At 32.9% G+C, this 17431-nt stretch overlaps 3 protein-coding genes across 4 annotated transcripts in view; 1 reads left to right on the top strand and 2 right to left on the bottom strand.

Annotated features, from left to right (window-relative positions):
• Positions 1-6289, top strand: part of LOC108687290 (papilin) — an 80861-nt gene extending 74572 nt beyond the window's left edge. The window contains exons 30-39 of the mRNA XM_018192983.1: positions 202-654; positions 918-1130; positions 1280-1447; positions 2087-2326; positions 2757-3079; positions 3210-3360; positions 3735-4253; positions 4781-4936; positions 5288-5401; positions 5511-6289. Coding sequence (XP_018048472.1) covers positions 202-654; positions 918-1130; positions 1280-1447; positions 2087-2326; positions 2757-3079; positions 3210-3360; positions 3735-4253; positions 4781-4936; positions 5288-5401; positions 5511-5713 — 2540 coding nt within the window. The 3' untranslated portion in view covers positions 5714-6289. The remainder of the gene's footprint in view (positions 1-201; positions 655-917; positions 1131-1279; positions 1448-2086; positions 2327-2756; positions 3080-3209; positions 3361-3734; positions 4254-4780; positions 4937-5287; positions 5402-5510) is intronic.
• Positions 6290-10346: 4057 nt separating this feature from the next.
• LOC108687279 (potassium/sodium hyperpolarization-activated cyclic nucleotide-gated channel 1-like) lies at positions 10347-12915 on the bottom strand. Its single transcript, XM_018192971.1, has 8 exons — positions 12704-12915; positions 12355-12576; positions 12067-12253; positions 11855-11989; positions 11555-11747; positions 11262-11453; positions 10711-10934; positions 10347-10631 (listed from the first exon to the last, which is right to left on the bottom strand). The coding sequence occupies exons 1-8, from the start codon at positions 12913-12915 to the stop codon at positions 10347-10349; spliced, it is 1650 nt and encodes a 549-aa protein (XP_018048460.1).
• A 3257-nt stretch (positions 12916-16172) lies between these two features.
• LOC108687284 (two pore potassium channel protein sup-9) overlaps positions 16173-17431 on the bottom strand; it is a 2194-nt gene continuing 935 nt past the window's right edge. The window contains exons 3-5 of one of the 2 annotated variants that reach the window (XM_018192979.1): positions 16987-17330; positions 16802-16920; positions 16173-16711 (exon numbers count right to left, since the gene is read on the bottom strand). In XM_018192979.1, coding sequence (XP_018048468.1) covers positions 16444-16711; positions 16802-16920; positions 16987-17330 — 731 coding nt within the window. In that variant the 3' untranslated portion in view covers positions 16173-16443. Of the gene's footprint in view, positions 16712-16801; positions 17331-17431 lie in introns of both variants that reach the window. The other variant, XM_018192978.1, reaches the window with a different exon arrangement.

The raw sequence follows: 17431 nt of genomic DNA, 5'->3' as shown, positions 1-17431 counted from the left end.
AGATATAAAGCTGTATATAAAAACATAAATAGCTGCAAAATAAAAGAATGTATAGGTATATGAAAGAATAAAAGTTTCGAAAATTATACTTGTTATAAAAATTATGGAAACTTAGAACATGTAAAATGAAATTGTTTAATTACAGAAAAAGAATTATTTAATACTTTCATTTGATTTACATATTACAAAAAACTCAAAAAGTATTGCAACTATCCAAAAAAATTACGAAAATTTCAGATCCTTGCACTCTACCAGAAGTGATCGGTCCTTGTGATGGTTTCGTAAAGCAATTCTACTATGACAAACGCACTGATTCTTGCTACGAGTTCGAGTATAGCGGCTGTCAAGGCAACAAAAATCGCTTCCAGGATAGAGAATCTTGCGAGAAAAAATGTAGACGGCAAACGGCTGCGATTACACCGGAGATTACTTCAACATTAGCCACGATAACTCCGCCGACTGGAGAACCAAAGAGTACGATTTGCTTGGCGCCAGTCGATTCTGGCGAGTGTAGTGACAGTATCACCGCGTATTACTACGATGCCCAACATCAGATATGTCAGGCGTTTATTTATGGCGGATGTGGTGGAAATGCTAATAGATTTCAAACCGAAGAACAATGCGAGCGACTCTGCGGAAGATTTCACAGACAAGGTTATATAACGAGTTCTAGTATAATTTACATTGTTTTCTTACCACTTTGTAATAAAATCTACATAGACATGAAATAAATTATTAAACATCACATTAATCGAAAAATAAAATCCTAAAGATTAAAGTTTAAAACTATTAGAAATTGTCTCTATTTTTTTTAACCTTTTTTTAACCTTTTTTTTTAACCTTTTCACTAAATTTCTTTAAAAAGATTATTTAATATAATTAAAATGAGATTTATTAGATTAATGTTCTCTTTTCAGATATGTGTAATCTCGCTGTGGATTCCGGCCCATGTAGAGGTGCTTTCCGTAAATATTATTATGAACCAGGTTTACGTGTTTGCCGTGAATTCATTTACGGTGGATGCGACGGCAACGCTAACAGATTCAGTACAATTTCTGAATGCGAATCTATTTGCATACATCATGAAGAGCCTGTACCTCCCGGAAATGACACCAGCGTTTTAAATTTATGTGCGTATATTTTTATCATTATCTCTTTATTTGTTTCCTCCCAAACAATACTTTCAAGCTGTTAACTTTCATTAATCATATTTTTGTAGAATTTTTATACTACTTTAAAATAGATAGATTGTATAACAGTGTTTATAATAATGATACAGCAATCTGTAAAGAACCAGTTGATAGTGGATCTTGTACATCCGGTGCTACAAAGCGATTCTATTTCGACGAGGAACATCAAACGTGCCGGGCGTTTATTTATACCGGATGTGGTGGCAATCGCAACAGATTCAAAACTTTCGAATCTTGCATTAACACTTGCCTTAGGAGTAAGTTTAGGATAAAAGATCGTTAATGAATTTATTATTCTCTTTTTATTATTACAGATATTGCCACTCAGCTATGCTACAATGTACAGCAATTGTATTTTTATAAATGTATATGTTTATATACGATTTCCATTTCCTTATGTATTTCTATATGTTTAAAGACTTTTCTCGCTTTTTTGGCAATTTTATTTATGCGATATTTTATTTTCTCTTAATCCTTTGATTAACATACGATTAAAAACGTATCTGTATTATTTAAAATATATTTAAAAATTTAGATAATTTAAAAATTCTTCCGTTGTAATTAAATTTACAATCAGACATAAACGTGAATGAGATAAAATTATATATGTATAAAATTTTTCTTCTTCAAGATGCAATCGCAAATAAAACATAACAGCTTTAATAATTTTTACGTATTTGATAACGCAAATTGATATAAAATTGAAAATATAGAAAGCTTTTTTAAGTATACGAAAATTTAAAGTATATTTCACTACTTATATTTCTCTCCTTCGCTGGATGCTATTTCTATGTCGCAAATGTGTCAATAGCTTTTATTTCTTTTCTTATATTAAAGTTACGCTCGTAGCTCGAGAAGATAAAATTTTTTAGTAATTTTTCTTATTCTAATTACAGCGAGTAATGAAATTGATGTGGATTCAAAGGATACGAAAGATCAATGCGCAGAGGCCAAGGAAGAGTGTAATATTATCCGTTGTCCATACGGTAAGGAACAATACGTGGATTCGCAGGATTGCGAACGCTGTCGTTGTGTCGATCCTTGTAGAACAAAGATCTGTCCTGAGAGTAATCGATGCGCCATTACATTAGTCGCTACGCAAGATGGCACGGAATACAAAGGCGTTTGTCAGTCGAGTAAGCAACTTATCTTTTTTTTATCTTATTTCTACATTTACAAAATTACATTACAGAATTTTTATCTTATTTCTACATTTTTTTATCATATTAATTTTTGAATAATTCTTTGTACAATCATCAAACATATAAATATATAACCAACGATCGTAATATTTATATACGTCTAAGAAAAAATTTTATTTGCGCAATAAGCGACATGTAAACAGCGGTGCATGTTAAATAATTAACTTTCTTAAAAATTAGAGAGAGAGAGAGAGAGAGAGAGAGAGAGAGAGAGAGAGAGAGAGACAGTTAAATTGTTATCATCACTCTTATATAGAGAAGTATACACTTTTAAAAATATTTTTGTGTTAAACTTGGTCATCTCCCTATGAATTTGTCCGTAAATAAATAAGTATATTATGTGTGTATGTATGTAACATTGCAGTTGTTAAATCCGGTCGTTGCCCAAAAGTATCCAACAGCACAAGATGTGAACAAGAATGTGTTACGGATGCGGACTGTCCTGGAGAATGGAAATGCTGTAACAGTGGTTGCGGCACCTCCTGTCTGGAACCTGCACCGGAAGAAGTTTCGACGACAACATCACGGCCTACCGTTATCCCACTACAATATGGTGGTGAACCTGCAATGATTCAACAACCCGAAGAACCTCATGTCAGGGTGCAAGAAGGTGGCTATGTTACATTGAAATGCATCGCACTAGGAACTCCCAGACCAATCATTACATGGAGAAAGGATACTACATTGGTAAATTATGTTACTATGTATTTCGAATGCGCGAAACAAATAGTTAATATTCAAGAAAAATATGACAAATACATAATTGAAACAACTAATTCTCATAATCTGAAGAATTTTTTGTGAATATTGGTTTTAGATTGGGCCTTCAGAGAAAAGACGGCGTATACTACTCGATGGATCTCTTCAGATCATTAATTTATATACTTACGATAGAGGTACTTATGTATGTACCGCTGATAATGGTTTAGGGCCACCGGTAAGGGCGGAGTATCAATTAGACGTCACAGGTACATAGAAAATCCATTTATTTCACAAAGTGAGTTTTGCTCAATATTAATTTTCGGTAGACTATCATTGATCAACCATGGCATTTTGGTATACTACTTTTGTTATAAATGTCTTATGAAATGCATTCGAATATTAGAATAATATAAATTTTTCCATTTTCATTTAATACTAATATCAAATACGTTTACTAAGATATCGATTGTGGATTTACGTTTTAGAGAAATGCACTTTGGATTGGCATGAAATGAAATGAATTTAATAATGTCACATGTACTAGTTATAAATTGGATATCAATATTTGTGATTTTCGTGGTGATGGTGCAATTAACATCTTTCTAAGCATCGTGCATGCCTTTTTTCTTACATTCTTTAGAACCAAATGAACTTCCCGTCGCTATCATCGGAGAGCCCAATACTCGTATAACGGTGACGATGAACTCGCCGATAACTTTGCATTGTTATGCCATGGGATGGCCGAGGCCATTTGTCACTTGGTGGCGTGGCGACCAAATGTTACCTCTATTTTCGGACAATTACGAGCAAGACACTGATTATACTCTCTTGATACGCTCGGTAACTCTAACTAACCTCGGCATTTACACTTGCCAGGCGTTTAATGGCATCGGTACACCGGCCTCTTGGTCGACAACCTTGCAAGCAATCGGACCTGTCTACAATGTTAAATCTGAACACGAAGAGTACACCAAATATCTTGTCCAACCACCGAAGAGACCCACTACCGAAAAACCACAATATCCTTACAGACCTACCAGAACGCAGTCTCCAGAACATCAAACTTACGCTCCCGTCTATTCCTCGAAACCACCTCACATTCCTCGTGTTGTTCCTCTTGAAATCACTACCACTGAGTCCAGTAGCGCCAAGTTCAAAGGTGAGGCTAAGTGATGGCTGATACTTATCAGCGTCCAGCTACATTATACCAACAATTGTGATTAAATTAATTTGTTGCTGTAGACTTCTTCCGTAAAGACTTCACGTGCATGGATGAAAGACTTATTTTTCATTGTATCTTTCACATAAAGTTTCTCCAAAATGTCCTACTCCGCACTACTGTTGACAATAATTATGATATGTAATTGAATTTGTCTTGATTAATTTCTTTTTCCTGCATGCACGCCTAATATGAAAATTTACATCGCATTGTATTATAAGGTTGAAACTGCGTTAAGACAACTCTTGCTTATTGGCTATTCTATATGTATTCTAAGAATTTAATATGATTAACAATATATCTCTCTATCATTACAAGGAAATGAAAACGATCGATGTAAGTGTATTCCCAAAGGAAGACTTTATACATTCTCTTATCTATGGAGAGAACATAATTTTTTAATATTTATTTAATAAAGTTTTTACCGCTTTGAGAATATTAATAAATCTTATTTTTCAATCACACAGTGCCGGTCAAAGTCAATGTGTCGGCAGGACAATCACAATTCCCTGAAGGCAGTGACATAAGCATCGCTTGCAATGTTGATGGTTATCCGATCCCACGTGTACTCTGGTATAAGGACGACGAACTTATTCAAACCAACAATCGAATAAAAATTTCTGGTAAAATCACACAAATCCTAATGTCGATACGTTTTTATAAAAAGCAAATATTTTCAAAGATACCAGAAGATTTGCAGATCCTAATGAAGTAAATGGCAAAATTGACATTAGCAATAGATGAAAATACCGCGATAATCCGCAAACCTTCTGGTACATTTGAAGATCTAAAAGTACCCGTGAAAATCTAAAAAGCAATTGTTATAAAGCAACTGTTTCTTTGTATAATTACAGATTAAATATATTACAGATTAAATTTTTTTCTCTATAATAATAGTAATAGAATGAATGATAACAATATAAATTATATATTTTTATTTGTATATGTGTGTGTGTGTGTGTGTGTGTGTGCAGAACTCAATCGACTTATCATTAGCGACGCAAATCGGGAGGACTCTGGCCGATATCGATGCGAAGCAGCCAATGAATTCTCTTCGGATTCTGATAACGTTGATATACGCGTAGCTGGTGAGAGTGACTTTGATTCATATCAATATACATACATATTTTCTTTATAAATATTCCTTCATGCAAACAATTCAATATACATTTCATTAATATAATTGATTTTTTTCAGGTATCTTTATTCATCCCCATTGCCAGGATAACACTTTTTTCGCCAACTGCGAACTTATTGTTGCAGCCAAGTATTGTACACACAAGTACTATGCAAAGTTTTGCTGCCGATCATGCACAGAGGCCGGCCAGTTACCAGCGAGAGGACCTCATATTGATAATTCGAGAAGAAAAAGAAGATTTATTCCGCGAATGCTTGTATAAGATATCTAATTGACTTTTCGATATTTCCGACACACGTGATAACACGTAGGTAAATACTAACATAAATATCGATTCTGGATCGTAGCCGGCGGGATTCGCAATAGAAAAAAATGAGAAAGAAATTGCGCGTACCTGCTCTTATCGGACGTACCGGATAATCGATTAATTAAAAATTAAATCACTGCCAAAGCCTTAGAGCGTTTATACATCGGTATAATATGTATATGTATACGATATATGTGTGTGTGTGTGTGTGCGCGCGCGCGCGCGCGCACACACACACACACACACATTCTCATCTAAACTGTGCGAACTGACATCACGCCATTCGGCCTGACATTCGGCCTGTGCGATCTTGTTCTTCGACGTTTATCCATGTATATACGGTCTGATGCTAAATCCTAGTCCGATGAAGCCATATTAGGCGAGGTAATTAACTACTTGTTCTTAAAAGATAAGTAGAAACGTCGCAATCGCGCATACCTTCCAGATGACATCCTATGTTGTCAAAGTAACCAATGTCGACTGCAGACAGTGCAGATCAAGCGCGTAATTTTGCGGATCGTTTATAGAATATGCAGGAAATACTGTTTTCAAATAGTATTTTTTTAAATTTAATATATATTTTGTGTAATAATTATACTTCAAGTTAATTGTCGAATATTTATGATAACTCACAGCAGCACAATAACGTGCAATTCTTGAGAAATTTCTTTTTTGAATCAATAGCAAAATTTCAACAATTCCTGCACAATCTTGAAGAGTGTTATACATGTGAGATAATATTCCATTCCTTTCCACGCAGCATAGAGTTAGTGCGCACGCTACGATGAAACGATATACAAAAAATAAAATTTACTTGCATAGAACATTGTGTAACAATAAGTTGAATGAAGTCCTTCATTGGACACATTATACTGCGTAATTAAAAAAGGATCTGTATCTATATTTGTATTAATATGTGTATGCACTCACATTATGTTGTATAATATAAATAGTTTATTATATAATATGTCATTTATAATATTTTATAAGTTGGTTCTTATACTCGCATATGTATTATCACATAATGCGACTCCAAATTATTCTCATTATCTTCCATTACCTCACACACACACACACACGCGCGCGCGAGCGCGCGGGTGTGCATATATATACATGACATATGCATCATTTTTTAAAAGAGTGCTTAATGTATCACTAACAAACGTCAATAGTAAATGGGTGCTTTCCAATTGCTCAATGAATCTTTAACATAGCATATACAGAATGCATAAAATCCCTATAGGCGCATAGTATTAAATAATATCATATGCTTATAAGAGTATAGCATATGCACAATTCAATTAAAACAGATACGATTTTGATCTGTTTCTGACAGAGTTAGTTAAATGTAGCTTTTTCTGCCTGTATTCAAAAAGTAAAAGTATTACTCAATGTCCTTCAATCTCATTTATAGCGCCGCGCAGTTAGTGACATATAATTGTCACTAGAAAATACAACTTACATAAGCCCTGTTCACACACTACAGACTATACATTCGTACTCAGCGCTCAGCCTGAAGATTATAGGTCTGTTCGCGTTGCATGAATCCCCAAATATTTTTGCACTTAAAATGAAATCCATATTTTGTCTTGAAAAAAGAGAAAACGAAGATGTCAAGTGCCAAAAATTCAAGCTGAAAAATTCAATCTTCAGGCTGAAATGCTGAATGCTGAGTACGAATGTATAGTCTGTAATGTTGTATCGACGATTATAGCAATCGGAATGCAAAACTTATGTCGCCATGTGAACGAAAACGTCCAATTTTACAATTGAAAAGCATCCAATGTGTCTATTGAAGATAATGATGAAACAGAACTTTAAAATTTGTATTTAGTTGAGAATTTCGATTTTCAAATTTTGGTTATTTTCTTCAAATATGAAAAAGATGAATATTTTTTAGATGGACATGTAGCTTTGATTTAATGTACATTTAGTGAGTTTACTCTCTCCGAAAGCAATTTAGATTATATGTAATGAAATGTTTATCCTCAGTGAACTTGAGATTGACAATAAATCCCCATTTGAAATCAGGGTTGATAAAAGATAATTTTTTTTCAAACATGTTTTTAATGCTTCAACATGCTTTAAATAATATTAAAAAAAAAACATGTTTAAAACATATTAAAAACATCGATTAAGCATGTTTTAAATAGTTTAAAACATATTTAAAACATGATTTTTATCAACCCTGTTTGAAATTTTATTATCCATTCTGAAAGTAAAACTATATTTAAACATGCAGCCATACAGCACTGATTTCCAAAGGACATTCTAATGGCCACAGAATGTTATTATGTTGTCCTTTAAATACTCTAAGAATGTTCCCAGAATGCCTAAATGGATAAAATATATTGTATAATATCAATTTTAATATCGATATAACTTTGCGCTCAATTCGCAATATTCTTAAATTGTGCATCGCATTACATCTTTTACTTGCATAATACATATATAGTCAATCTTTTACTTTATCTATATAATAATCAGCTATTGCATTCAAATGCATATTTGTTGTAACGTTTGTTCCTGAAACATTTTAATCGTAACTATTATAATTACATACCGTTTACTATCTTTATATACCAAACAATCATTATTCATGATGTAGGTCATTGAAATATCAATTATAAAATTGACAATGATAAAGGTAAATGGGAAGAGAAAAGGCAAATCAAAACACATTTATACACGCATCGTAAATGTAAGTCATAAGTCGAGATTGTTACCGATCAGAATCGACATAGATATTATAAATCTTTAGACCAACTCTTGAGTGTTCCATACTTGCACCAGTTCAGTCGCAGTAAAAACACAGTGCCTTATTAGATGATCTTTAAAACGATTGGGAAAAGAGTACTGAATATACACGTCTTATTAGTATAAATAACTATATACCTTCGTATTTCTTTTCAAGATAATGTCTGGTTGTAGCGTAATAAAACAAAATATAATTAATTCATTCAGAAAGATTAAATTCATTCAGAAGACATATTCATCCAACATATTCTCTAATAAGAATATAATATCGGTGAAGATATTAAGTACTCTTCTCCTCTATACTCTCCTTTAAATACGATCAAAAGATATGTAATAACTGCTATAGTAAAAAGTGTCACTTAGTGTACTGTTCCATTTAATTCGATAAAGCGATTTTAGTAATTATATTATTATAAGCCATCGACGTTGATCAGCTATTCCCGTAGATTCGGAATTAATTGCAGGAGAAAGAATGAACGAATGAAAAACGAAAATGCACGAAAAGGTAAAGGTTGCGTGAAAAATCATAAGCGTATCCTATATAGACATAGGTACATTAATATCAGCTGTAGTGGGATTCTCTAACGTTTTAGCAATGATTGTCACTATCATTAACTAATGATAGCCAAGGCAAGGACGATCCTGGAAAAAACGCGACTCTCATTGGTTATCTACTAGTTAATGATAGTACCGTCGATATAAAACGTTAGAAAATCCCGCCGCTTGTGCTGTGCATATTAATGCCTATTGTAAATAATTATTTACATCATACGATTCGAGACGTTGTAACTTTTGAACATGCTCCGTATTTTACATGTAGATATATCATTTTCACACTGTTGATCGATCATTAATTCCACATTATCACATATAATACTTCGAAAACGTGATACACATATTTGTATAGTAATTACCAATGTGCATTTAGTTACAATCATAAACTTAATTATATTATATTGGAATCGCGATTCTCACGACTTCGTGTTGAAATCGCGCGTAACAAAACTGGCTAATTGATCATGGCGGAATTCCGCAATGACTAATTGATACTGATCCACATTGATCATTTTCCTTAGCATATAAAGTGTCGCACTCAATTTCCATCTCAATCTTGCAATTTTGGCGATATTTCATTACAATCGATATCATAAATTTCGACAAGAATTTATCAAGAAAAAAATAACCATGATTTATACCTCTCATATATATTACATCCAGATAGAAGTATATATACATTCATCACTACCATAATCTTAGCGAATGTAATTGTAATTATAAATATATTGTATGTAATGATTAACACACGCACACACACACACACACACACACACACACACACACACACACGCGCGCGCACGCGCACACACACACGCACGCGCACATACACACACACACACGCGCGCGCGCACGCGCACACACACACGCACGCGCACGTACACACACACACACACACACACACACACACACACACACACACACACACACACACACATATATATATAATTTTTAAATAAAAGTAGGTATAAGTACAGGAGAGAATGTCTTTATCTTATACAATTATTGTATGGACAATAATAATATATATAAGGTCTTTAAATATATGCGACATTACTGTCAGAATGATTATTGTTTTACGTAACAAAAAACCAATCAACGAAATCGTTTATATGAAACAAATTTTTTTTCTAATTATTAGCGATAATAGTTTCTTAGTAAAATCAATTACTATGAGTAATTTTATATGTTAGTGACATAAAGAATTACTAATCCAAAACTCTAAAATATTTATTCCGAATCAAACAGTAAGTAACACATACCTATATATATAAAATCAAATTTCCTTTGATTCATTGCGTAAATTCGGCGTGCGACTAGGACGCATCATAAAACGCTTGTGTTGTTCCTCAGCTCTGACAGTTTTTTCTATACGTTCCGTAGAGATGCGTTCGATCTCCGCGAATAGCTCGCTGTGTACGTTTATGCAATGACGAAAGTCTTTACGATCTAATCGATACAACTCACAGACTTCGATTGCGACAACACTAGCTATTCTTCGCTGATCCGCCATTAAGAGTGCGATTTCGCCGAAATGGGCACCGTCATTCAAATGACACATCTCGAAATAACAAAGAGTAAAATTTCTTTTTCGCAATATATAAACGTAAATTCAATATTGAATATTTTAAAAAACTAACTTCCTTTCCAGTTGGCGTCAAAATCGCAACAGTTCCCGAGGATAAAAAATACATACAATCACCTTGACTACCAGCTTTAATGATTATGTCATTTGGCAAATATAACTCAAATTTTAAGTGCTTCACTATTAATTGCAGAACATCTCTTGGTAAATTCTTAAAAATTGCCACGTTTTCAATTAATCGTCGACAAGACTGAAGCGCAATCTCTTCTCGTAATGGTTCTGCAAAAAATCCAAGGGATCTTTCACTCTCGCGAGTCACAGTGCGAGTCTTAGCGAGTCGGCGCATTTAAGAAATGAATCAGCGCGAATCAACGAGCGCAAATAACAAAAATAGTGCAAAGAATCAGTAGAGGCCAGTGAAAATAAGAAGCGAATCAAATCGAGTCAGCGAGAGTATCGAGCAACGATGTTTGTTTGATTCGAGAGTGAAAGACCACTCGAAAAAATCCAAATTTAATTTCAATAGTTACTATCTTGCTAAGAATTTTATATTCTGTCATGTGCTCCAGCTTATTCTTTTCCTCTCTATATAATATTTTTACTAACCTGTCAAATCTGATAAAATCTGTTTACTGTGAAAATAGGTATCTTTGAACCGATAATGATAATAAGCTAAAAGACGTTTCTTCATATGTGGTAATAATTGTTTTTGTCTTGTGTATGCTTTGACTTGATCTATTAACTCTTGAAATTTTGATTGGGATGATTTTTTTTCAGCTTTGAAACGAAGGAACATAACTGAAAGATACAGCAGCATGTTTGATAATCCAAAAGAAATATTTAATAATGCACTGGTAACTTCTGGTAAAAATGTGTAGATATTACTCAATATATCTTACTCAATAAATAGCATACAATAATTCTGCCGACAATCATAAGCATGCAATTGAAAATGATACGGGCATCTGTCTCTGGTATGAATATACCATAGCCACTTGATAATATATTTTCCAATACAACAAATACAGCATTCTTGAATCTTAACTTGAGAGTGATGTCTTTCATTTTCATCATCCAATAAGTCTTATATTCCTTTTGACACACATTGTATTTTATAAGTACATTTTAATAAATGCATCTTTAAAAAATATAAAAACGTGGAAATATTCGCGTAGATCAATATTATAAACATGGCTTACTTCCGGTGGAATGTTGGCAAAGTACATAATTAAAATCGGTATTAAGTAACACAAACAAGAACACCAAAAGATGAAGTACAATCCTAGCAATAAGATAGTACACAATTCAAAAAAAAAGATTTTTATTTCAAAATGCTGAAAATAATGTAATTTACACGATATAATGCCGTTGTATATCTTCGTAGAAAATAATTATGATAAAGACAGATTACCGTAAATAGATAATAAATGTTTGAATTGAAAGTATGATAGCGTGTCAACTTCATGACAGGCATGATATTAATTAAAATAACGATATAATCAGGTTTATTTCCCGGCAATCTTCGCCATCGCAGTGTCATATGATCATATGGAAAAGATGATAGCATATCTAGCATAAGAAATCCTTTAAGATAGAATCTATCGAAGAATATATATTTAGCATTAAATACAAATTAATAAAAACAATTGAATAAGCAAAAAAAAAATGTTAATATATATTATAAATAATGATATCTCACATAAGTATCTTAATAGGTTTCAATTCAATAGACCTGGTCTTCTTGTCGTAATATCCCGTAATACAATTGAGCATTATATCTATCCAGCAGATCGCATAAATTGGAATATTCACTATATCCAGACCAATTACTTCATAATCCATTGTAACGAAGCAAATCATAAATGGAATTGTAAAGAAAGCGATAAAATATATTGCCACCATTAAGGTATCCCACATTAATCTGTAAATTCTCTTAATCAGAAATAAAACAATATATGTTTTGTTGATTGAGGAAAAGTAAAAGTATTTTAGAGTGTAAGAGTGTTTAGAAAATTTATTAAATAACTTCTTTTACGTTCAAAACGTGCCTAGCATAGCTGAATGGATGTATTATCCACCAATATTTAGATCCAGTGTGCCTTATTTTTTCAGCATTTATTGTAGCCGTGCTATCCATATAAAAAATGCATTTTGGAGTGTATTTGCTGATACCACACCATGTAGCCCATATATTTTTGAAAGTCAATGGTTTAAACTTGTTTTCTTTTTTTAAGGACAATTCACATTTATGCTCGGTCATTACTTTGATAACTTAATTTTGATCATCAATGAATAAGTATTGATAAGTGGCATATATATAAGGTTAAACGATTTGATAATATATTAATATTTGAATAATATTGCAATTGTTATGTCCAAAGAAAACTTCTATTGTTTTTCGAAAATTGTCGCTTGCATTTTATTTATAATCATTAATCACAGACTTCTATGACTGTACTCTGTTCAACGAGAGAATGACCTCGGTTTCCGCATAGCAGGCAATATAAAGCTGTATGTATATGTATGTACATAAATATAACGCTATGAAGAGCTGCGCAAAACGGACGAGTCCGTTTCGTCCGATCCGAAGTCATTCTCTCGTTGAACGGAGTATAGGGGTGCATTCCCGTTTCCCGCGAGTCGTTACGTACGAAGCGCATGATGCATCATCATTTGTCTTTGTTGTTCACTGAATAATAAAGAAGGATAAAATGATATATCATCATAGTCGGATCTTATATATTTTTCTTATTTTAAGACCGTCTTAAGATGGTAATGCGCCTTTCTAAATGGTTCATGATATCTTAAGATTGTACTTAAGACGATCTTAAATATAAGATCCGACTATGAATATAGAGGCAGAGAAAATTCAGGTTCCTGAATCTCTATTAATTTGATTTTAATTATTTCAGCGATTTATTATTTATTTCCACCAGGAGCATTGCAAAAAATGGTATATATTGTAGTTTACATCCATTTCTTCAGAGGGCAGTAGTGCGCGGGAACATTTTGTGATTTAGGAAAAAGGCTCTCATCATCTTCTCAGATTTCTCTCTGGTATGACTAGTGTGTACTTTTAAATATTGCACACATTATTATAATGCATTCAGAAAGAATCGAATTTCACTATAATATTACCGATATATATGTATATACACATATATTTCAGTTTAAACTTTTTCTCAAGAATTAAACAAGCGAAAATTATTATGTACATTTGTAACTAAATATAATAATTGAGCGTATATGGGGTCGTAACAATTGTGACTATGTAATTAAACGTATATTTTATCTCTCAACTTTTTAACGCGAGTCATTAGAAAATAAAATATAAATAAAAAGAATGTTAAAATGCCACTTTCACTTTTAATATATTTAATTATTAATACGCAATGGATATTATAAGAAATGACATTTAAAAAAAAATAAATTATTTTTTATTACCGTTTGATATTTTCATTTTATTTCAAATAACATGATATTAAAAAATACTTGATAAACTATTTTAAAAAGTATCGACACAACTAAACAATAAAGGCTCAAAGACTTTTATTGAAACAAATAGCAATTATGTCGGTTTTAATTTAAGCTATCAGTCTTTCCGGGTATTTTCTTGCATTCTTCACTTTATTTTGTAAACATCTTTAAAAAATATGAGAGAGTCACAATACACATCTATGTATATATTTCTGATTTAGGTACGCATTATGAAATTATTCGAAATGGATTCCGATCGAAATTATTCGATTATTCTCTAGATTTCTATTGTATTTTCTCGGAAAAATGAAATAATTCCAATCGGAATCCATTCCGACTTACATATTCCATGATAAGTGCCCGAATTACGTAAATGATCACGTCGAATTTCTCGAGGCAAAATTTCTTTACAAATATAAATGGGATATACAATACGTTGTTGAGGCTCAATATCTACACAGAATATTGTTCTATCGTGTTTATACTCGTATATATGTATACATAGTTTTTGCGATATAATACGATATTAGGTCTGTTTGCGTTGCTTGAAATCTCCAAAAATTTTTGAACTTAAAATGATATAGATACATTGGGCATTGAAAAGAGAGAAAGCGAAGATGCTGAGTGCAAAATGTGCAAGCAACGCGAACAGACCTCTTGCTAGATTAGAGGTTCTCAATTACAGGCTGGCGCACGAAACATCATACCACTTAATTATTTCATTGAATATGAATTTGTGAGGTATCTTTTTTTTTTTTTAATAATGTAAACAAATTCTGTACGTACTTCGTGGAAATTTTGCTAGATATGGTATCAGAATTGAGCAGCGAGGTAATGACGTCAACTTGTCAAATAATGCAACGGCGGATAGTTGACTTAAAATGTTAACCGCCAAATCAAAGTTATATTGTTATTTATGAAAACAAAGAGTGTGACAGAAACTCAAAGACACAAAACGTTTCCATCATGCCGTATATAACTGTGTCATGCTGAAGATTTATCGAAAAATAACAAGTCAAACTCTTCAAGAAATTATGAGCCAAACATAAGGATTCATGTTGAATGTTATCTATTAGATAATTTTTCAAGCTTTACATTAATTTTGTATATTCTATACTAATTATCAATTCTATACCAATTTTATTAAACATAAAAGTGTTATGTATGAAATAAATGGTGATATGATATTTTTTATGTGCCATTCTGTATTTCAAAAATTGATGTGTCTGTTTTCACTTCCACCCAATTTTGACTCCTAATATTTATATATATCTTATGGAATTTCCTCAAAATTTACTCATACAATCAGAAAAATTAACTACTCCAAAAGTACTAATGATATAATTAAATGGTGACGTTATTTTATATATGTATTTAATATAGCAAAAAGCAATGTATTTCACTCAGAATAAGTTCAAATTTATATTTCGTGCAAAAATATTTTTTAACTGACGAAAAAAATTATGCAAGTTAACAGTAAAATAAAAAATAAAAATTTTGTTAAATAAATAATAATAGACATATAGCAATTGCAGCCAAATCTGTTTATACAAAATGAGAAAAATAGTAGTAGTACGTGTATTCAATTGCATGTTATGTTAATCCTGTTAAATATGAAAACCTCTAGATTATCAAAATGTTCTATGCTTCTTCATTTTGCATACATATTACATTAATATAACATTAACAATATTACGATATACAAATGCGTCATCATCTTTTGAATAATTCGCGAGCCGATAACTCGATCGTACATATATCCCTTCTGAGGTTTATTGGATGTTCCACTTTTTAAGATATATTATGCAATATTGCAAAGATCACCACTCGAATAATTTGTCGTATTTTCACTTGACAAATTAAGCGTAACACGGGGATTACATACACGTCATCCATGCGTCAAAAATCGACACAGTTGAGCAACATTAATTATCAAAATGCATCAACTTGTTTTGGGATATGGGTTGATATAACGTCAAAAAAATGCAATAGGAACACATTATTTAAGTGTCCCTCTTCAAATTTTAACCAGGACTCGGACAACGATCAACAATCAGAGTTCTAATTAGACGTATCAAACATCAAATATTTTTTCAAATGGCAGTTTTTAAAATTTTACTTTCCACACAAAATGTGAAAATCTTTACGAAAAGTTATAAATTGTCCTTCGTAGATGTATCACAGTGTGCGGTATTTTCTCGCGAGGAGCTTTTTGTGCGGGGCAGCAATCTTAAACATCAATGCCGAGCAATTCTCGACTATCGGCCTTTGAAAATCGGCGACGTAAACTGCGACGACGAAACTCCCTCCATCAGACGGACGCACGTTTTACTCGGAGACTGGCAGAAGTTGGGGGTGGTCGATATCCCTGATATCCGGAAGGATCCAATAACTCGGAATTCGCTGGGCCTAGACAAGTGCAAGAGCATACGCTCACACAATCGTCCGTGTCGTGCACGACAGGCACGTGACTGGCCAGAAGCTTTCCATTTACCGCTACAACCTCGCCGTCTAATGTCAATACGTGATGGGAAGCCGATTGCAACTCAGTGTCGTCACGACGCGCCTCACCGGAATCCCTAAAGTGATGTTTCGCAGGATATTAATAATTTTTTCACATATCTGTAAAATAATTCGCCTTCTATTACAGAAAAATAGTAGATATTTACGTCGTCATGAAGCGCAATACGAGCAAATTAATACTGGCTGCGACTACGGCTAAACCAAATAGGATAAAGATCAAACTCAAAATCACATATCCAGGTTTATTGGAAAGCGCTTGATCATTCTGCAAAGTAATTTGTCTATAAATCTCACTGCTTCTCTTGCTGACGATCAACCAAACGTTATTTACCTGAAGAGCGACATAGTCACCAAAACCTATAGTTGTAAGCGTCACAAAACAGTAATAAAAACTATCAAAGTAGCTCCAACCCTCATATCTCGAAAACACTGCAGCACCTGTCGTAATAATTATACTTGAAAGTAAACCAGTCGCTAGCATGAGATTCATCTCTGTAGCTTCGGTTCTTTGACATCTGAGATATGTCTTTGCTCGTCTAATCACAACTGATGCAAACTTGTTCAATCGTTCACCAATGCTTTGAAACATTACCAATCCCAAAGGAATTCCTACCACTGCATATACCATACAAAATGCCTTTCCGGTTTTAGTCACAGGAGTGGAATGCCCGTAACCTTATAAAAAAAAGATTTTATATTAAACTTTTATTAAAATACTATTCTCTCTCTCTCTCTCTCTCTCTCTCTCTCTCTCTCTCTCTCTCTCTCTCTCTCTC

This window comes from Atta colombica, unplaced genomic scaffold (genome assembly GCF_001594045.1).
Source record: "Atta colombica isolate Treedump-2 unplaced genomic scaffold, Acol1.0 scaffold204, whole genome shotgun sequence".
In the NCBI taxonomy this organism is placed as follows: Eukaryota; Metazoa; Arthropoda; class Insecta; order Hymenoptera; family Formicidae; genus Atta; species Atta colombica.
The sequence above is the reverse complement of the archived record's forward strand: the minus strand, read 5'-3'. Positions and strand labels throughout refer to the sequence as shown.